This window comes from Misgurnus anguillicaudatus, chromosome 22 (genome assembly GCF_027580225.2).
Source record: "Misgurnus anguillicaudatus chromosome 22, ASM2758022v2, whole genome shotgun sequence".
NCBI lineage: Eukaryota > Metazoa > Chordata > Actinopteri > Cypriniformes > Cobitidae > Misgurnus > Misgurnus anguillicaudatus.
In genome coordinates, this window is record NC_073358.2 from 49743207 (window position 1) to 49763246 (window position 20040).

The following is a 20040-nucleotide window of genomic DNA, read 5'->3' on the forward strand; positions in this document are numbered from 1 at the left end:
TGTTCCCTATATCAGCCTGCTAGGTGCGTTTACACGCTGGTCCAATATTTTATTTAATGATTTAATGAATGTATTTAACACTAATGATTGCCGGGTGTTCAGTAAGTAAGTGAGAGATTTTCTTGTGCATGAACTGCATTCACACACGGACATTAAAGCAAAGCGATGATGCGTAATTTTACAGGGACTATCAGCTTATTATAAAATACGATTGTTATTTTTTTTCCGGCATCACTGGGGCCCCCTCCCAGCACGGGGCCCTGGTCTTAAGCCCATGCATTAATGCAGCCCAGCACACAGGTACAGTTAACTAAATTCCTAGAAGCAAGAAAGTGTTGGCCACACTTGTGTGCTACTGAAGGGTTAGGGAAGAGGTTAATAAGTTGCAAAGATATTTATAGATAGTAAAATATGTGTTGGGGATCACGTCCGACTCTTGACAAGAAGTAGAGAGGCACTTATAGTGAGTCAAATGTTTACTATGACTACACTCTAAAAATGGCTGGGATATTTTTGACCGATAATGTGTAAATATTGGACAGAACACACTGCTGGGTTGACAACATAGTTGTATAACAACAACCCAGTATTGGGTCATTTTTTGGGTCACACAATGTTATTTACATGACCATGGGATGGAGACCGTTAGGGACTCATATCAGCATTAAAAGAAAATACAGGATCAACATAAGATTAAACAACATTAAGAAAGTAATGTAGAATATAATAAAATTAATATAACTAATAAACTAAATGAATATGAAATGAAAAAGAATACTGAAATGAAATACAACAAAGATGTATGTCTAGTGTTGTTGATACTGTTGATACTCTTACAGACACAATTATGATGATTACTGCTTTTATCTAACGAATGTAGTATCAACAATAACCTGCCCACGCTGAATGATGCGTCAGTTAACTTCAATAAACCAGGCTTGATAACATTTACAACCTTACTGTAGTTTTCATGACAGAATTTCATTTTTGGGTGAACTATTCCTTTAAATGTATAATGTTATTGTTTTTGCATTTTTATCTATACAGTGAGATAAAAAGCAGTTTGAGATGACACAATATATATATGACTTGAAAATTCTGATATACAAGATTATTTGAAACAAAAACAAAAGTCAAAAATTATATTATTACATTTTATTCAAAGAATAAAGAGGGTATATAAATAGAAGTGAACCCTGTAAACTCTGTTAACAAATAGGTTACTATATTTACATCATCATCCCAAATGATCTGTATCACGAGACAGAAGATAAATGAGATGATGTACTCGTGTAGATCAGTTTTCAATGGCAGGCGTTTCAGGATCTGTCACATCTTTTAGTGGGCTCAATTCCGCAAGTTGTTCCTTTACACTTTCATACTCTTTATCCCATTCCTCTTTGGAAAGAGAGGAAGGACTGACCTCCAGAAACTTGTAGGCATCTTTAGTGTGGAGTTTAAAGATGACAGATGCTTTATTACAGCCTTCACCAAATGAGCCCCAAGCCTGTGGAATGAAAACAATTAAAAAGTCACACAAAACTTTAGTATTAAACATTAATAATGGCTGGACACAGTGAAGGAGCCCTCATAATAATGTAATCATCTGACCTCTGCAGCTGCTTCAATGGAACCTAGAAATTCCTCTTTCAGTTCAGAAAGGTCCTCAATAAGCTCTTCTCCAACAAAGGTTGATTCTTCCAAGTAGTCCAGCATTTGAGCAACACTCTCCCAGAAGTTTTTCAACTGAATGAGAATTGCCTGAATTTTTGACAAGCTACTCTGAACATCTCTTAGATGGATTGGATCAGGTATGGAACCTGTAGGTGGTAAATAACAGATAAGTTTCAACGGGAAACACGTTCACTCCCTGTCTGAATTATGGCACAGTCTTGAGGTCAGCTCTCTGTCTAACGCATGTCTTGTCATATATGTACTTGTTAAACATAAAATAAAAAGACTTACTTCGCTCAAAACTGGCTTTGGAGACCTGCATCTGCCAGTCAATGATTTGGAATTCGAGCTCCGACTCCTTTTGTTTCAGAGCAGTCTTTTCAGCCATTAAGTTGTTCAGTTCAGCTTCAAGAGCCTTCATTGTTGCAACGTTTTCAGGATCTTTTACAGCATCATAAATGCTTTTAACAATCCTCCCAATAAATGGAACAAGTGCAGAGAAGATGCAAAGGCCTTTACTGGTTTTGGTTACGGATTGTACAAATTCTTGAAGCTCACGACTTTTCGTATTTATTTTTTGCTCGGTTTCAGCAAGCTCCTTGCTAGCTTCATTGAGTAGATCTTTCAGATTTTTCAGACGCTCTTCAAACCGCTTCAACTCCTCACCTTTTTCTATCATCTTTTGCTCTGTATCTGCTTTTTCCTTGATAACATCACTGGTGGACGTTGCAACATCTTTGTTGTGTAAATCATACCTAAACAATGTGAAATATGTCATGTTATATTGAGGCATGTAAGAAAATGAAAGTAGCAAAAAACTAAACTCTACTGCTATTTTAATAATCTAGGCTTATATAATAACTTTATATATATAATAATATAAAGTGTTTCTGGTAGCAACTTTAAGAGATTTGTTTTTTGACAAATTCACCATCTAATTCACTTCATTCGTTATTTAAAAAGAAAACACTGCGCACACGTCACTACGGCAAGCACCGGGGGCCTCATTTATTAACATTGCGTAGAAAATGTTCCATATTTTTACCAACGAATGAAATTTAGTATGTGCGTAAGTACAAAAAATCTGGATTTATCAAACGTGCGCACGTGGTTCGTATGCACATCAGTAAGTAATCCTTGATGATAAATCCCACTTGTTCTTAAGCAACATGCTCATGCACGTTCATAGTCATTTGCATTCTGAAACGCCTCCAATGAACCATATATGGTGACAACACCTCCCATTATAAGTCACATGGCTGTGCTTTTTCCCTCATCGCAATAATGGCAAAGAGAGCGTAAAAGAGGAACTTTACAGACACAGAAGTTGAGTTACTGGTGGATGAGGTTAATGCTGCGTTTCAGAGCCCATCCAAACCAGTGGGACGTAGGACTTATCCTACCTCCAACTAGGAAAAGTGCACTGGAATGCCTGTCGAAGTGGAACCTCCTACCGGCGAACTCGGGGGAGTTCGACCTACCCCGACTTCAGAAAAATAAGTCGGAGGACAATGGCGGCGCCCATAGATCGCGTCGTCGTGAGAGGAAATCTTCAAGGAATAGACTATAAATGAAGAGTTTTGTTGCAAAACGAGATAAGTCCATTTTTTAACATTTTTCTCAAAACATGTTTATTATTATGTAATCATGTTATTATTTTGATTTATGGTGCTACTTAGCTGTATTTTTTAAGTTATGAAGGTTTAAATCAAAACAAACCAACTGCAGTTGCATTGAAATGAATTGGAATGCACACCAAAAAACGAGATTTCTGAACAATTAAAAAACGGTGGTAATCTCGTTTTGCAAGGAAACTCTTCAAATTGTACTTCTCTGCTTGTAGGGTTGTTTTAGACACTGTAAATTTAACACAACTTGTTTTTTTTATATTATGGCGTGACATTATGTCGCTATTATCTGTTATCATGAAACTACGGTAAAAATATACCAAGTTACTTAGCGACATGCAGTGCTTTTATATAATGGCTCCAGAACACTTTGTAAAGATGTTTAACTTGATGTTTTACTGTAGTGTGAACTGCACAGTTCGGACCGACGTTTAAAAATTATGTAGTCTGTACGAGTCTTAAGAAGACCGGTCGGTTGTCCATGTTTTCTGTTTAGGTTCCACTTCAAATGCCTGGAACGCTTTGAAGTAGGAGCTAGGACACTTCAAGAAGGATAAGTCCCACGTCCCACTGGTTTGGATGGGCTCTGGAACGCAGCAACAATCCTAATAACACATCTTGTTTGGTTCACTTAGTGCGGGAGGAATGACTAACAAAAGAAAAAAAATCTGCATGGGAACATGTTACCAGTGAGTTTAATTCCATTGGGTATGATAACACTTCTAGAAATAAAAAAGTGGTTTGACATTAAATTATCAGCAAAAAACAAAACAAAAAAAACGCTTCACAACACATCGACGTGAAATCAGTGCAAATGTAGGAGGACAGACCATGACAGAACTTTCCTTGGACAGCAGCATATAACCAGCATCATCGGTGCGATCTTTGAAAATGCGCTCCCGGCGGAATGGATGATTTGCCAAGTCTTCCAATAAAGCAAGATAAGCCATTGCACTGTGTCAAGCATTTGTCTGAGCTTTCATTTATAGTGGTAGACACCAATTTGACGACAAATCACAAATAAATCATTCAACACTGGTTTGCTGTTATTGATACTAATCATTTTTAACACCTGCTTATGGATAATAAATAGACTTCTTTACACACTGGGGATGATCCTGTGTAGTATCGCTATTCTACCACTAGATTCTGTGTGCAAGCATGCTCCGAGGTGTGCGTATATTTACATACATTTCTACGTATAAGTGCAATTTGATAAATTCCACACTTTGCGTAAAACTGTTTGTACGCACGCTTGATAAATGAGGCCCCAGGTGTCCGACTTGACGGCTCTGTCTTCAACTCACAGGCAAACCTCACTGATTGGTCTGTGCAGTGCCGGATGACCTCGAACACAACTATGTGCTGTGGCTTTCTTTGAAAAACAGGTTATAAAGAAAATTATCTACACTGTAAAAAGTGAAAGTTGGATTAACTTAAAAAATTACTTCAATTGGTAACCTCTAAAAACAAACCCCTAAACCCTTTTCAACAAAAAAGTTTAAAATTTAAACTAAATAAAAATAAAAAGCGTTAAGTGTTACATAAGTCATTTATTTCTTAATTTTTGATAAACTTATTTTTTACCAATTAACAGTGGTGCCAAAAGTATTCCCAATCATGGTAGAAGTATAGATACTATGGTTTAAAAAGACTTCTGTAGAAGTTAAAGTATCAACTCAAGCTTTTTACTCAGGTAAAAGTGTAAAAGTAGTTTCAAAACTACTAAGATAGTAAAGTAATGTTAGGAAAAAAATGTGCCACGCCACAGGGGCCTATTGTGCACTGCCCTATCTGCTACAAAAAACTTTTTTCTAAAGGCCATAATTACTTTAGTGTTGTATTAAAATGTTAATGTTAAAAAATGTAAGATGCACTAGGCTATCTGTTTCAACTGCATACAGTATATGCCCATTAAAAATGAACGCATTTTAGTACAATGCAAACACATACATTAAAGCAGTGGTTCTCAAACTAGGGGCCGCAAGATGGTGCAAGGGGCCCCAGTTTTATAATATTTTATAAAATACATTACTTTATCATTAATTTTGATGTAATTAAACAGGGCTTGACATTAACTTTTTTGCTCACCAGCCAAAGTGGCTAGTTGTTTTCCAAAGTTACTAGCCACTCAGCATTTTCACTGGCCACAATATTGTTGCTGGTAAAATACATTTTATATGATTAAACTTGACTTTACTTTCGGTTTCAGTTTTTTTAATGGTCTGACTAGTTGCTAAACTGAACTCTTGAACAAATACCTTGTCGAAAATAACAAATGTTTTGGTTTCCCCGTGTTGTTTATTTAGCTTGTTATATAAATAAATTACGTTTAAGGTACTTTGTGAGTTTAACGGAAGTTAAGTGTTGACCACGAAAGCCGCTTGTTTATGTTGTTACTGCTGAAACCGTCTGTCAGCCTACTCGCTTGTTTTTGGACTATGATTACTCTTTACCGTCTGCCGCTGGTTGTGTCAGCAAAGACAGCTCCTGTAACCCTTCAAAAATCTTATGCTATTATATCGATAACAAGATTAGTTTGTAGACTATAATCAGTGTGTCTTCCCGCGAACAATATAGTGCACATCAAGAGATATTGTACTGCAATATCAAAATTGTCATTTTTAGACACTTACCGTACTAAATCCAGTATTGGATAGAGTTTGTTACTGTACAGTGTAGCTATCATAATTTTACATCATAACCTCACAATAAGATTTGTACTGTCAATACATTATGTGAAAAATCATTGTAGAATGTAAGTTTGTTGATCTGAACACTTAAAGGGGCGGTGAATTTGTCCATTTTATTGTTTTATACTGTTGTCTGATGTCTACTTATTATGTTCGCGTGGCAATAAGTAATAGGCTATTTTGTAACATGGATCAGTGGCTGTCTGGAGAAATGGTTCGTTTGAAGAGGCGGGCCGCATTGAAGACCTGGACGTAAACGCCCACTGCTATGATTGGACAGCTTCATTTCCCATCATTACATGTGGGGACATGTTTTAAAAACATTAATGTGTAAAAATAGCAGCCGAACACATATATGTTTGAGCCACAAAAGATTCTGGCTACTAAAGATGATACACATAAATAACAATACGTATAGTAAAGTAGAAACAAAACTTTAAACTCGACGTGACTAAATTACCGTCTACAACACAGTAAGCGCGCATCAGAATCTAAACTGCGGCTGATAAATCTTTATCAATAACTTTGTATATTTCTATTGGGCTTGTGTTGGGCTTACATACCACAGTTATATGATAAAAAGCTTTGTTGAGTGTTGGACCTTTCAAACGCAACTTGCCTAAATTACTGTATACAACACAGTAAGCGGGCATCAGAATCTAAATTGTGGCTGGTAAGTCCTTTCTTATCACTAACTTTGTATATTTCTACCGTTAAATTACAATCGTATTGTTAAGTGTTGTACCTTTATTAATCGTTTAATGTTTTTAGTAAGTTAAAACGGATGTTACAACAGCACATATCAAGCGATCTCTTCTAACAAAGCAATAGTGAAACGCAGTAACTTAAATAAAATAAAATGTTTTACTCACTGTGCATACTGCTGTGTCATTTTTGTTAGATCCAATATTAGTAATGCTTTTAATTACAGTCTCTCTGCAAATCCAGCATCGACTTCTTTACAAATTAATCTGCGGTTCACAAAGTAAACAAACACTCCCCACGCGAGCTGAAACTTCTTAAAAAACCAACTTTATCCACGCATTCCTAATTTTATGTTCTGAGCCTCCATTATCCAGCATCTGTGTTCTTCCCATAGACAGTTCTTTCACAACCGAAAACTCCGTTACCATGGTTACTCTATCATAACAGATCACCGCGTCAAAATAAAAGTCTCTCCGAAAAACTGTATTTAACCCTAAGAGCCCTAAGGTCATTTTTACAATGTATTGTCCGTCTGGTTTTATTTTCTTAAAAAGCTTGTAAAACATCAACCCTGTTGTGCACAGACAATCTACAAACATCTTTTTTTTCAGGACAAGTTGGACTGTCAGAATATGTGTGTTGTATTGATGTCACATGAATGTAAAATAAGTTATGGGACCATAAATACAAATAAAAAAATTAAACAAAAATTGAATCAATTATATATTTATTGTAATCACACACAAAATAATAAAAGCTAAGCATTTTTCCTCTGTAAAACAGTTGTCTCATGTCTTTGGAGTCCTTGAGCACAGAAATGAACATAATAAATTATACAGATCAAAAACTATTTACATTTTTACAAAAAAAGTCCAGGCGTTTTCATGACATTTATTGATGCCAAGCCTCAAGCATCATGCGTGATGACGCACACATGCGTGATGATGCACACAAACAGAAAGCATCAGTGGACATTGTAGCATTTAGCTGGCGGTAAACCCGATAGAAAAATCGATAAATTATGGACATCAAGTGGATACATCTAGGATGTAAGAGTTTGGATGCATTGCTGAACAACTCCGAAAAGAGGGACAAGTTTCAGGCTGGATAAAAAACCTTCTGTAAACGCTAGAAAGACATATTCCAGAGTTTTCAAGGCCCCTCTCTTCCTTTGGGGCCCTGGTAATCAGTACTGGTTTTACCCCCAGTCTGACGCCCCTGAGTAACACTTAGCAGTGGGAGGAATTATAGGCGTGTCGTTATATTTGCGCTGCCTACTGCTGTATGTTCCCATACATTTATTTATTTCTCAGTCCGCCACAAAATTAAAATTGACCACCACAAATAGATGTTTGCACATCACGTTTATCACTACCTCTGTCTCACATGACAGTTTCTGTACAAACACCCGTGGTGTCAGTTGACCCGCTCCGCTGAGCCTCATTTAAGTTGCATTTAAGCATATATGCGGACGTGCGTGTCGCGAATGTGTCGCCACAAACTGCAAGTCTTTTTTATGGTGTTCCTGTTTAACAACCTGTTGATGTTTTTCATCGCTAAAAGGGAGTTTATAGCAGAGCACAGATGATAACAGGTTTACTCGAGACCGCGCAAGCTAGCATGAAGATAAAGCTAATCTTTTACATTATAGTGATGACGCTGGTAGTGATGATTCTCTCAGACCAATCAGTGATCTACTGTGTTTTCGCGTCACGTTTTGGTATCAGCTCGGGTCGCTTCGAACCCCAGCCGAGGTGGTACTAAAAAAAGTATCTGGTACTACATACTGCACCCAGTGGAAAAGCCCCCAGAATTAAGCTGACCCGACCCAAACCAAACCAAACCGTGGAGTACTATGCAATGGAAAAGTGCCATAACACTCAGATATGTATGTGTTTCATGACATCATTAAAATACTATGGATAATGTCAGTAATATATTTCCTGAAACCAGAGATGGAGCACATTTAACTTGAAACATGAATATTATTAATTGATTATTGCAGTTGCTAAAGAAATATTTCAGTTGATCATGTGTGTGGAGAGTTTTTCTGTAAGAAAATGGTCTTACTTTTCCACGATCCTGTCCACATCTTTGATAATGTCCTTGATCCATTCTCGTGCTTTTGCTAGGTACTTGACAGCCAAAATCGGCTTATTTTTCTCCACAGCGGTCTTCAGCGTGGGAAACAGCGACTGAACCAGGTTTTTACTGGTCAAAATGCACTGTAAGAAGAAGACATGAGATCATGCCAGCTTGAAATATTATTCAAATTCAGGTGGGAGTTTTTGCTTTAAAATAATCACACTGATAATAATACAATTTCCAGAGCTCTTATTGACTGGATTTGTCCTGTTAATGTTTCTAAAGAGCTGCTCATTTGTCTGTTTTTATTAAAACTTATAAACACATGAAACTTGCGTACACTCTTAAAAACTGTAGGATAAAACTAAACATTTTCCATGACACATATTAAGAATAATTTTTTCCAGCTGTAAATTTGTTTCCACCTTCAGCATGGTTGCATCAGAGGAGCCAAACAGAAGCTGGGTTTCCACAGCCCGAGCCCTGATGATCCTCTCCAGGTTGGGGAAGTTGGCCAGGCACAGATAAGAGAGATGGTACAGCAGTGCCGTCTTCTCTGCAGCAGGGAGAAGATCCTCCACGAATGATGGGCTCCATTGAGAATTGTTTACAGGTACCACAGCTACTTGGGGAAAACACTTTTATTTTCTTATTTCTGAAAAAATCTAATCAATTGCTGGTATTGTTTTCAAATCTGTTTAATAAACTTTATCAATACTTGCCTTTACTGTTAGCCATCCTTAGACAATTTATGCAAAGATTCTCTTAAAATCAATTGAAATTAAAACGTCCCTGTTTGCAGTAAAACATGTCTTAGAAAATATGCAACTAGAGGGATGACTGAAAATAAATATAGAAATACGAAGTGAAACTGGCTTACCTTTGTTTTACCAAGTGATATGTGAACAGTGTATCTGCTGCTTTTATATTCAATGTGTGCCCCACACCTTAGATACACCTCAATAAATGAACATGACATCCAAGATAACATGAGATAACCTTTTCTTTATTGAATTCCTTGTAAATACATAGTCATATATTTGTGCAATGTATAGGCTACAGTATATGCAGTTTTATACTTATGCATATCTGTAAATGACTCATACAGTGGAGTGAAAAGAGTAACAGAGTTTATAGTCATTGGTAAATCAGATTATCTGCTAAACATGATAAAATCATGCTATTGTCATCCAACAGTCAGTTTTTATGATCAATAAAAAAGGAGATTAAAGATCTATGGATTTCTTACATTTTCCTCAGTAGTCTCAATTGGTACCGCCATCACCTTACTATTTTCAAGTGTTCATGGCAGATAATGATGTCTAAGATGAGAGAAAAGAAAGCTCAAATAAAATGCGAAAAACACTACTGTTTTTGAAATATTATTTGTCAAACACTACATGTCATTTAACCAAAAGTGAACAACCCTTAAAATGTACAGTGGTACATTTAAGTTGAAAGGAATAATTTTCTATTTTAACATTAAATCATCATTTCCTCTCATCATTTAATACCAGCTTTTATTTTATATTTTATTAAGACAGGCCAGTTTTATATACATTTAAAATGTATATTTTTAAAACACAATTATGATAACAATGTCAGTAAATAACTAAAGCATACATACAGTTATACTAAATATTACTCCAGTTTAAAAAGTTATTTGTATTTTTAAATATTTGTGTTAAAACAGATTATTTCATTTCCTTTAACCTTTAGTTTTAGTGAAGGTGGGGCTGACTGGTTTTTGCTGGTTATCTGGAATTTCTCTGGAAATTTAGTTACTGTGTCAGTAAATTCACTGCTATATTGATCTTCATACAAGATTATGGCCCCGGAAGGCAAAGAGACGACGTGCCACAATTGCATGAAGCAAATTACAACTGATTAACAACTGATGATAAGTGGTCCTGATGACATTAAAAAATAAAGCATGTCATAAAGGCTTTGTAAAAGATCATGCTCATTTGCTATCATTTGCTATGCCTTCTAAACCCAAGAAAGGAGCTTAAGATTCTGAGAGTAAGAAATTTGCCATCCTAGTTGGTTACACTTTATTTAAATAGTCTGCTTTAGACATTCTAACTCTAAGTAAATTTACAACTACATGTCAACTAACTTTCACTAATCTGCAATTAAATGTCTGATTCTTATTTGAGTATTAGGCTGTAAGGGTTAGGCAAGGGGTTAATAAGTTGTAAAGATATTTATAGATATACAATATCTGTTGTTGGATTATCACAATGAAGTGTTAGTAGATATGAAGCTGTAATTACTGACTCGTGACAAAAAGTTACAGAGACACTTATAGTGAGTCAAATGTTTGGAGTACTTTTTTCCCTAGAGATTTGTTATTTCTTAGTTTGCTGATATAATCAGTAATTTATGGAGGGGAGATGAATTCATTACATGGAATTTTGCCTTCATCCTAAATAGATTTTAGACCATCTGAAGAAGATATGTAAATCTAAATATATATTTATTGTTATGCATTTGCTTAATTTTGGTCAAACACATGACTTTAGTAAAATAAATGTTTAGAACTGAGCTTTCTCCAGGGTTCCTAGTACTTCTGACAAAATTCAAGTTTAATCTTAGATTTAGGGTCTCCAAGCTTGACATCACTTCTGATTAAAGCATACACACCCAGGCATACCTGTACTTGAGCTGAAGATGGGTCCAAGCTGTGTTTATGACTACATATCTAAAGGTTGGTTCTAGCAGGCCAACGGAGTTTAGAGACAAAGAATCACACGATTAAGGGCGCGCTCAAACCAAACCGCACCCGGGCGTGCTTGACCCCCAAAACCTGATTAGTTTGCCTTGTGTGATCGCTCTGTACCATGCCCAGGCGGGGTTTGGTTAATCACACCCTGGTTGCTTGCAGAGGTGGGCTCAAGCGCACTTCACATGGGCTCATGCATTCACATGATGTTATTTTTGTCATTAGGAGGGTCCGCAGTTGTCCGCACGCACCGTCTGCGTGCAGCCCAAAATTTGGACACTACACATACAACAGCGCATGCAGGAGAGAATATTGAGACAGGACAATCCACTACAAACAATTACGCAAAGGCAATAGACAGCGTTTGCACACACACCATCATCTTCTTTTCGCAACATTTTCACTTCTTCCAAGGACAAAAAGCTGTGGAGCATTTTCGTCACCATGATGCTTGATTCCTGTTCCTTTGTTTTCTTGTTTGTTTTAAACTTTGTTTGCTTTGTTTGTTTACTTTTCTTCATCTATCTACATTTTTATAAAGGGCCATTTCATCGCTAGAAACATTAATCTTTTATGAAAGTGGTTCATATTTTGTAGTCGAAATGTAACATAAATGTACAATTTTGTGCCTATTTGACCGAGAAAAGACAGAACATGACTTTAGGGCGCATTTGTATGGAAAACTACAACTCCCACAATGCACCACAATGCCACTCCCATTAATCGGAACACTGCTCAGATATGCTATTGTGTACACAAATGCCACGTTAGTATAACAAAGAAAATAGAAACACTCACTTAGTTAGACGTCAGACGTCCGTTTATCCCTGCAGGCTTTGGCTGTGGCTTCCAGTTTAGGATTCTAAAATATGTATTCAGGACGCCGCTGTCCATATACGGTACAAAGCTTGGTTAGGAGCAAGCTTCATTCAGTTTTTGATTTATTTTTGAGAGTGCTTGGCCAAACATGTATATTCCCAAAGAAGAAAATGCTGCATCCTGCACACAAATGCACAATATGTATATATGAAATATGTATATATGAAATAAACACGGCCAAACACGCGCAAAGTAGCTCTCTTGCCCGGGACCATTCACCAAACAAACGTCCATATCCTGATCTGATGTGGAAATGTTAAACAGAAAGCACACAGCCAGAGTACAGGCACTACTAGTCCGTCCAAGCTCAGGCCAGTCCGGGCGTCTCTACGCAGCAGAGGCCGAGGATTGCGGCGTCTTCTCTGGGCTCCTCTACGCAGCCGAAGCCCAGGCTCAGGCCTACTCCTCGGGCTTCTGTTCCTCCATCTGCCTCAGCTGTTTGTTGTATTGTGGCTCATAGATGTGCAATGAACAGCGGATTAGAGCATCACGCTTGCGAAATCACCCTCCTCCATATCATATCGATTACCTTCCGCTATTATTGTAACATGAAGTCTGGCTCGCTCCACAACGTCTGATAGCTTAGAATAAAGATGGCGGCTGATAGTTTTTTTCCGTCTGTGTTCGTATATTTTCGTAAGTCCCACCCACTGATCTGTAATAGATCTGTAGCGTGAGTGGGTCCCACCCATAGCCCCCACCTTGGAAAAATGAGTGTTTGTAGCCTTCCCCCCAGTCACATTAGCTACAAGAGACAGAGAGACAGGCTACCATTCATTTTTTCAATGGGAGTGGCCGTTTGCCAGCGTCAAGCGACGAGCTCGCCGATGCGCGAAGGTGGGGCCAAAATAGACAAGAAGGCTATTTTATGCAAATGCTGAGCGATGCGACAAAGCGACTGCCAATTGGAGCGAAGGGGCAGCGTGACGTAGGTCTGTGGCCGAGTCGAAGAAAATAATTCAAGATGGCGGAAAATGCGTATTTCTGTATATATCTAATAAGTTTGGCATTTTAGATATCTCGTCAAACAAGAGAAAAAGCTTCCCCGCCAATGACGAGTATTTCCGTCTTTCCACAATACCGCTATTATCCACCAGGTGTCGCCCTTCTGCAACTTTTTAAAACCGGAAGTATTGCCCTATGGCAAGCTGCTGCATGTCCGTGTCTGTTTTAAAGATCGCTCTGAATCGGAACTCTTTGAAAAGTCCGTCACAAAAATTTAATTATCTCTGCTTTTTGCTAGACATGTATTTTTCAAGCCTAGCTCCCCTAGAGGCCACAAGCGCCGCAGCACTGTCGCAAAGGAAAAGAACTGGCCAACCTTAAAACTAAACAAAAAACTAACCTTTAAAACACTAAACGATCAACATTTTGAGGCATCAGGGAGAAACGCAGTCATGTTACGACTTTCTGATGAGGAACTCGTCGTGGCAGAAGCTATTTCTCAATCTGAAGGTTGCAGCCTCCGGATGTCGTATTTCTAAGCTGCATACGTCATCAAGACTGTCTTATTTCAGAATATTAACAATTATTAAGTTGACTATTATACTTAGTTAATCGTAAATTGTTGCAGTATGCTTATGACTTGCAAATGTAATGCTCAGTTTACCTTAATAAACCAGGCTTGATGACGTATGCAGCCTGCATATTTGACCTCCGGAGGCTGCAGCCTTCCAACTGAGAAACGACCAGAAGTATTTCCTTGCCTTTTTCAAAACAAATATTGTTGCATTGTCTCTCTCTCCCTCGCCACCAGGATTTTCTTTGTGTGAAAATTGTTGCTCCAAATCCAAGTAAACCGATGTGTTTAGGTCTGCCGCTTTGTAATACATCACGCGAGTGACATCGGAACGCAGCAAATAAGGAAAAGAGAAGAGAGAAACGCTCGGATCTGATTGTTGAATGAATAGGGTTTGGTTTTACACTGTGTGCTATAGCATCCTGGATTGTAATGTAAATATAGACAGTAAAAGAAAGGTAAATACGTGAACACGTGAATGCAGCATCTGAATACAGGGAACTATATGCAAGATAATCGCCGTCATTTATAAAGAAGATTGCATTTATGTATGAATCAAGATCGTGAGTTTATATAAAAAGTTGCCTTAAAGGGAAATCAAACCTGGGTCGCCCGTGTCATAGGTCCGTGACACTAACAAGGTGCCACAGAATCACATAATAGAAATTGCTCTCTACACTCCTTAAGTAGCCTCCAGCAAAATTCACGTTAAAAAAATTGTTTGGAGGAAGTGACGTATGCCGTAAAGCAGTCGAATTTTGTAGTTTTTTTTGTGCTCTGGTTACTACCAGAAACCTTAAGTTTTAAAGTACGAGTAAAAGCGATACAGACCCCGTCAGGCTATGGTAGACATGTCATTCAACCTATTTAAAGTCACAAGGGTCTTGAAAATGTATTATGAAGGTTGAAAAATTACATGGTGTCACTTTAAATTGTACTCAAGTAAAGTAAAAATACCCAAAAATAATACTTAAGTACAGTAATTAAGTAAAATTACTCAAGTACTTTACACCTCTGCAAATAAAGATGTTAGGATGCAGACAGTGCTACCCAGTGGTGGCAGGTGACTTCTCTTCCGAGGGGCTTGAATTCAAAATAAGTTCAGAGTGTCATGTGTGTTGCTCATCATGTCAAAAATGTGTTTGGCCTGTCACATGTTGCTCGTCATTTCAAAATATGTGTTCGATGTGAACCATGTGCATCATGCGTCTTCTCAAAATATGTGCCTGCTGCACACGTGTCAAAAGGAAAGGGTTTATGATAAAAGTGACGCTCACATTCACAAAATACGTGTTTAATATCTTATTTATGTTGCGTTTATGTTTATTAGTCTATGTATCAATCTAGGAGCACTGAATAACCTTAATTTTAGCATTGTGGCAGAAGAAATTCACAGCTTAAATAAATGTTTACAATTTTTTATGTTGCTTTTGTACAAAACTGTTTAAACATCTATAATCTATTATAGAGCTGTATGATCTTATGGACCAGTTGGGGGATAAATAGTTGTACAGCGACACTGAGTGTCATTTTTACTTCTAAAGATGGTGCCTGGGACCCCCCATTGGGTTCATACCCAAGTAATTTGACGAACGAGATTGGTAATAATGATTTTGCAATTAAGTTTGGTCCAAAAACATATGCCTACCGTACAGCAAACGGCTGTAGTGTCAGGAATAGTCCAAAATTATGGAAATTCACAAATGATCAGATTATCTGTAATGTCGTTTTAGAGTCTCTGGTTGAAGAACAAATCCCTTTAAAGGGTTCGTTTAACGTATTCTTCTTATGAACTTGAGAAATTACGATCAGTGTGAAGTGTCATTCTGTTTTTTTGTAGATTTATGTATTATTTCTATGTGTTGTGGCTTTGCTGCAAAACCAGTATCCCCTAAGGGGGAAAACAAAGAAACAACCAAACAAAACCTATTAATAAACACTGTAAATATAAATGATAAAACACATAAAGGAACACTTAGGCTAACTTAATTGATTAAAGAGGACTTTTGAATGTAGTAGTCCTACGTTAAATAAATACATTAAATATATATAGAAATATGAGCTAAATACAGACATTAGAAAATATAAATGTAAAGAGATGAAGTAACCTGGGTGGGTCAAACAAACAGATATTCTGATATAATTAGCTTTGAACAGCTTGAGTTTATAGTTATTGCCGCTATAGTTTATCTGTTAAAGTGACGCTATACTGTAGTCATCCAACAATCAGTTTTTATAATCAATAAAAGAGGATATCTACCACAGAAGTGGTAAAGCCATCGCCTTACTGTTGTAATGTCTTTATGGCAGATAATGATGTCTTAGATGAGAGGAAAGAAAGCTCAAATTAAACTTCACTAAATAAATGAAGTTCTTTGGAAGTTTTAAGAAGTGTCTCTTTATATTTTTTGAAGTATTGTTTTTATAGCTTACAGTGTCATTTAATCCCCCCGAAAAATGTATAGTGGCACATTTAAGTCGAAAAGAATCACATATTTTATTTTTTAAACATTAAATATTTTTCCTTTTAGTTTTAGTGGAGGTGGGGACATTATTGCTTGTTATCTGGAATTTCTCTGGAAACAGTGAAGATAAAATTTAGTTACTGTTTATGTATGTTCGCTGTTTTATTGATCTTCATACGTTGGAATCTTTAGGATGAAGGCAAATCTTGACAACACACCAAAATTTCATCAAGCAAATTACAACTGATGAATAGCGTGTCCTGATGACAGTGAAAAATAAAAGCATGCTTCAATGTATTAAAAGCCTTGTACAAGTCTAAAAAAGAGCATGCTTTCTTTTGAAATTAAATAAGAACAATCAAGGATGTACGCACGCACCCACCCACAGAAAATATAATATATTACATATATAAATGTGCCTACACTCTAAAATGTCTGGGTTATTTTTGACCCATAATGGGTAAATATTGGACAGAACACACCGCTGGGTTAAAATTGACCGAGTGCTGGGTTGTTTTTAACCAACTGCTGGGTTATTACACCACATGGTTGCATAACAACAGCCCAAAATTGGGTCATTTTTAACCCACCATGCGGTAATTTTTAACCCAGCAAGTGTTCTGTCCAATATTTATCCATTATGGGTCAAAAATAACCCAGCAGTTTGCAGTTCTCATCGTGAATGTTAACGTGCATTTAAAACCCCCTTTTTAAAGGTGCAGTTTGTAAATTTTAGGGGCATCTCATGGTAAGGTTGCGAATTGCAACCAACAGCTCAGTCCACTGCTCACCCCTCACTTTTGAAACAATGGATGTTGTCCACATACACATTGAAAAGACAAGTGTAAACGCGTTTGTGATCGGAATGTTATCCGATCTGTGTGTCCTGATGCAGAAGTAGTCGAGGACGCTTTGTGATCGGATCTCAGTGTAATGTAAACGCAATCCAGCCATCATATCTGCATTTACAGGTCAACGTCACACAAAACCTCGCCCACTAGCATCTCCTCTCACTGCTGTTGATTAAAAGCATGCGGGTGAAAGTCAAGTTCAGTTAAAGAAACTGAAACATTCTTCCGCGGTGCGGACGCTGCAGATAACATAAGGCTTTTAAAGATAAGACTTTTAAAGCTAAAAAATATAACGCTTAAAATGTGAACATCACGGTTGTTGGGGTTGCTAGTTATTCTCTGCTGTTGGCTTCTCAGTAGCACTGTACAATACGGGATTGCTTTTAGCGCGACAACCCTAAATCATGTGGCTAAAGACAAGACAGCTGTACCCATTTTGATTGACAGCTATTCATACAGCGCGTCTCCCCCCGTACGGGATCCGATCACACATCCGGATACAGAAGACACTTTGATGTGGACAAATGTAAACGTGCCATGTCCTGATATACTGATGATCCGATCTGCGTGGTCGCATGTTAATGCAAAGTGTAAACCCAGCCAGCTACGGTAGCCGCCACCGGACAAACATGTCATCGTCGGAGACAACTTAGTAAAAAAAATCTGTTAAGGGCTTCTGTAGAAAAATGGCGGCACAAAATGGCAACTTTCATGTAAGGGGACCGTCAGTGTATAGATAAAAAGTTCTTGTTCTAAGGTAATAAACACATAACGGTTCATTATGAAAGGTCTTTATACATCCCTGATAATATAGTTTTGAATATTATTATTTTGCATTTCTGTCAAGAGATCCTTCTAAAAATTACACACTGCACCTTTAAAGAGGTGAAATATATATTATGTTGCAATGACGTGCATGCATTTTTGTTTATTGTTACTATAGGTCTTCTTTCCGGGAGCGATCACAGAACATTTATGGGACGTGTTTACATTCTGCCAATTTTAGGTATTTAAGTATTAAAGTATTTTCTGGGACCAAAGTGCTGTGTGAATGAGGTTTATGCGGTTTATGACAATCAGCACACTTCAGACACACCCTTCATCAAGCATTAATGTGACAATGGCCTGCCCCATTGCTATGCCTTTGCCAATAAGACGGCTTGTTACAAAACTAAGAAACTATCGTCACACAGGTTACACATTCTGGATCATATAAATAGAGCTGTAGTGTCACTGGTGAGAGTTAATCCAGACCTGATAACAAATTTCTACTTCATCTCTAAATCCATCACCAGATCATTACAGCAATGGAAAACAAAATAGGAGAATGGAGCCTTGAAATGCCGGTAACTCAAGAAATCCAGAAGATCAGTGATCAGGTGAGACAAAAACTGAGAAAAGAGGGTTGATGTTTTCATTAAGGATAAATATTTAGATTTCAGTGAAGCTTAGTAATACTTGCTCTAGAATTTGCTACTCTTTGATAAATGCTGTATATATTCTGTATCCAATATACCGTGTATATAATGTGTGTTTGTTTGTTTGTTTAGGTGAAGCCAGATGCAGAGAAAGCTGTTAATCAGAAATTTGTCGATTTTACTGCCATAAGATATAAAGTTTTATTTCTTTGTGGAGGAACACATTACTTAATCAAGGTGAGTTGTTTATATTTTCAGATAAAATTATCTTTCTTTCTCTTTTCATTAACATCGTTATAATAACGTTAATGCGAATTTAAAGGCTTTAAAGAATAGAATAAAAATGGTTCAAATTCTCAATTGTATTTCATGTGGGAAAAAAAAGTTTATTACTTTATACAAAGTAATAACATAAAAGTTATAACAGATTTTTAAGAACAAAATACAGAACTCTTTCTCACTTTGTCTCTGTCTTTTTCAGGTAAATGTAGGAGGTGATGAATACATTCATCTGAAGGTGGTTCGCGTTCTCATGAGTCAAGGGATTGAAAAGATTCAGTTTGATGGATACCAGTACCCAAAAACCTTAGATGACCCTCTAACACCCTTTTAAGTGTCTATAAACACACAGCTCTCATGTTTCACAGGTTTCCAATATATTTAAATTATGGTCTGCTTTTATTCAGTAGAAAAGTGCCTTAGAGACTGGATGGACCGAAATCTGTAAACATTTAAACGCTTCATCCATCTTAAAACATGCATTATGTCCTGAAATAAAGATTTGATGGACTTAATCAACTTTGAAGTGTAGTTTTGTTTAATGTGTGATATTGTGGATTGCTGTTGCACTTGTGTTGATGGTACTGTAACAATTAAAAAAAAAAAGTAAATATAATGTAATAAATGACTGACGGACACATCAATCTCCTGATCCAGAATGAAACAAACACCACAACTACAATCAATTAAGAATAAAGTAGTGATTTATTAACATCAAAATATTACAAGTATAAATCTTCAGGAGAGGGCCAAGCCAACATAACAAACAAAAACCCTCTCACTCTTAAAGGGATTAAATAAGCTGTATCAAAAGAAATAAATAAGCAAACAAATGACACAAGCTTACCTCTCTAACTAATATAAACAGGAATGAAAGGGGGTAGAAATAAAATGCTCCCTCTCCTTATAGCCTCCATACTAAAATAAACACAAAACTGAACAACTCAGAATATCAGAAACGAAATATATCAGAAACAAAAGTGTGGTCAATCAGTGAGCTCACATGGTTTTACAAAATTATCCAAGTTAAAGGTTTGGATCAGGTCAATGAAAGTGTAGCCTTCGGCACGTCAGCACTTCAGCTGTCCTCACTCTGCCGAATCCCAGAGGGTTCTAGGA

The 20040-nt window shown here is 37.0% G+C and overlaps 2 protein-coding genes across 3 annotated transcripts; one reads left to right on the forward strand and one right to left on the reverse strand.

Annotated features, from left to right (window-relative positions):
* Positions 1-331: 331 nt before the first annotated feature.
* On the reverse strand, positions 332-9860 carry LOC129439622 (uncharacterized). The gene is made up of 6 exons (XM_055198349.2): positions 9508-9860; positions 9211-9407; positions 8771-8925; positions 1966-2429; positions 1612-1820; positions 332-1507 (listed from the first exon to the last, which is right to left on the reverse strand). The coding sequence occupies exons 1-6, from the start codon at positions 9521-9523 to the stop codon at positions 1298-1300; spliced, it is 1251 nt and encodes a 416-aa protein (XP_055054324.2). The 5' UTR covers positions 9524-9860; the 3' UTR covers positions 332-1297.
* Positions 9259-19443, forward strand: LOC129439623 (cystatin-A-like). Of its 2 annotated transcripts, XM_055198351.2 has the most exons (5): positions 9268-9398; positions 18168-18230; positions 18520-18603; positions 18775-18879; positions 19124-19441. In XM_055198351.2, the coding sequence occupies exons 3-5, from the start codon at positions 18532-18534 to the stop codon at positions 19253-19255; spliced, it is 309 nt and encodes a 102-aa protein (XP_055054326.2). In that variant the 5' UTR covers positions 9268-9398; positions 18168-18230; positions 18520-18531; the 3' UTR covers positions 19256-19441. The 2 variants fall into 2 exon arrangements, with proteins under 2 accessions (XP_055054325.2, XP_055054326.2); XM_055198350.2 differs by lacking the exon at positions 18168-18230 and having other exon boundaries at positions 9259-9398; positions 19124-19443.
* Positions 19444-20040: the final 597 nt, after the last annotated feature.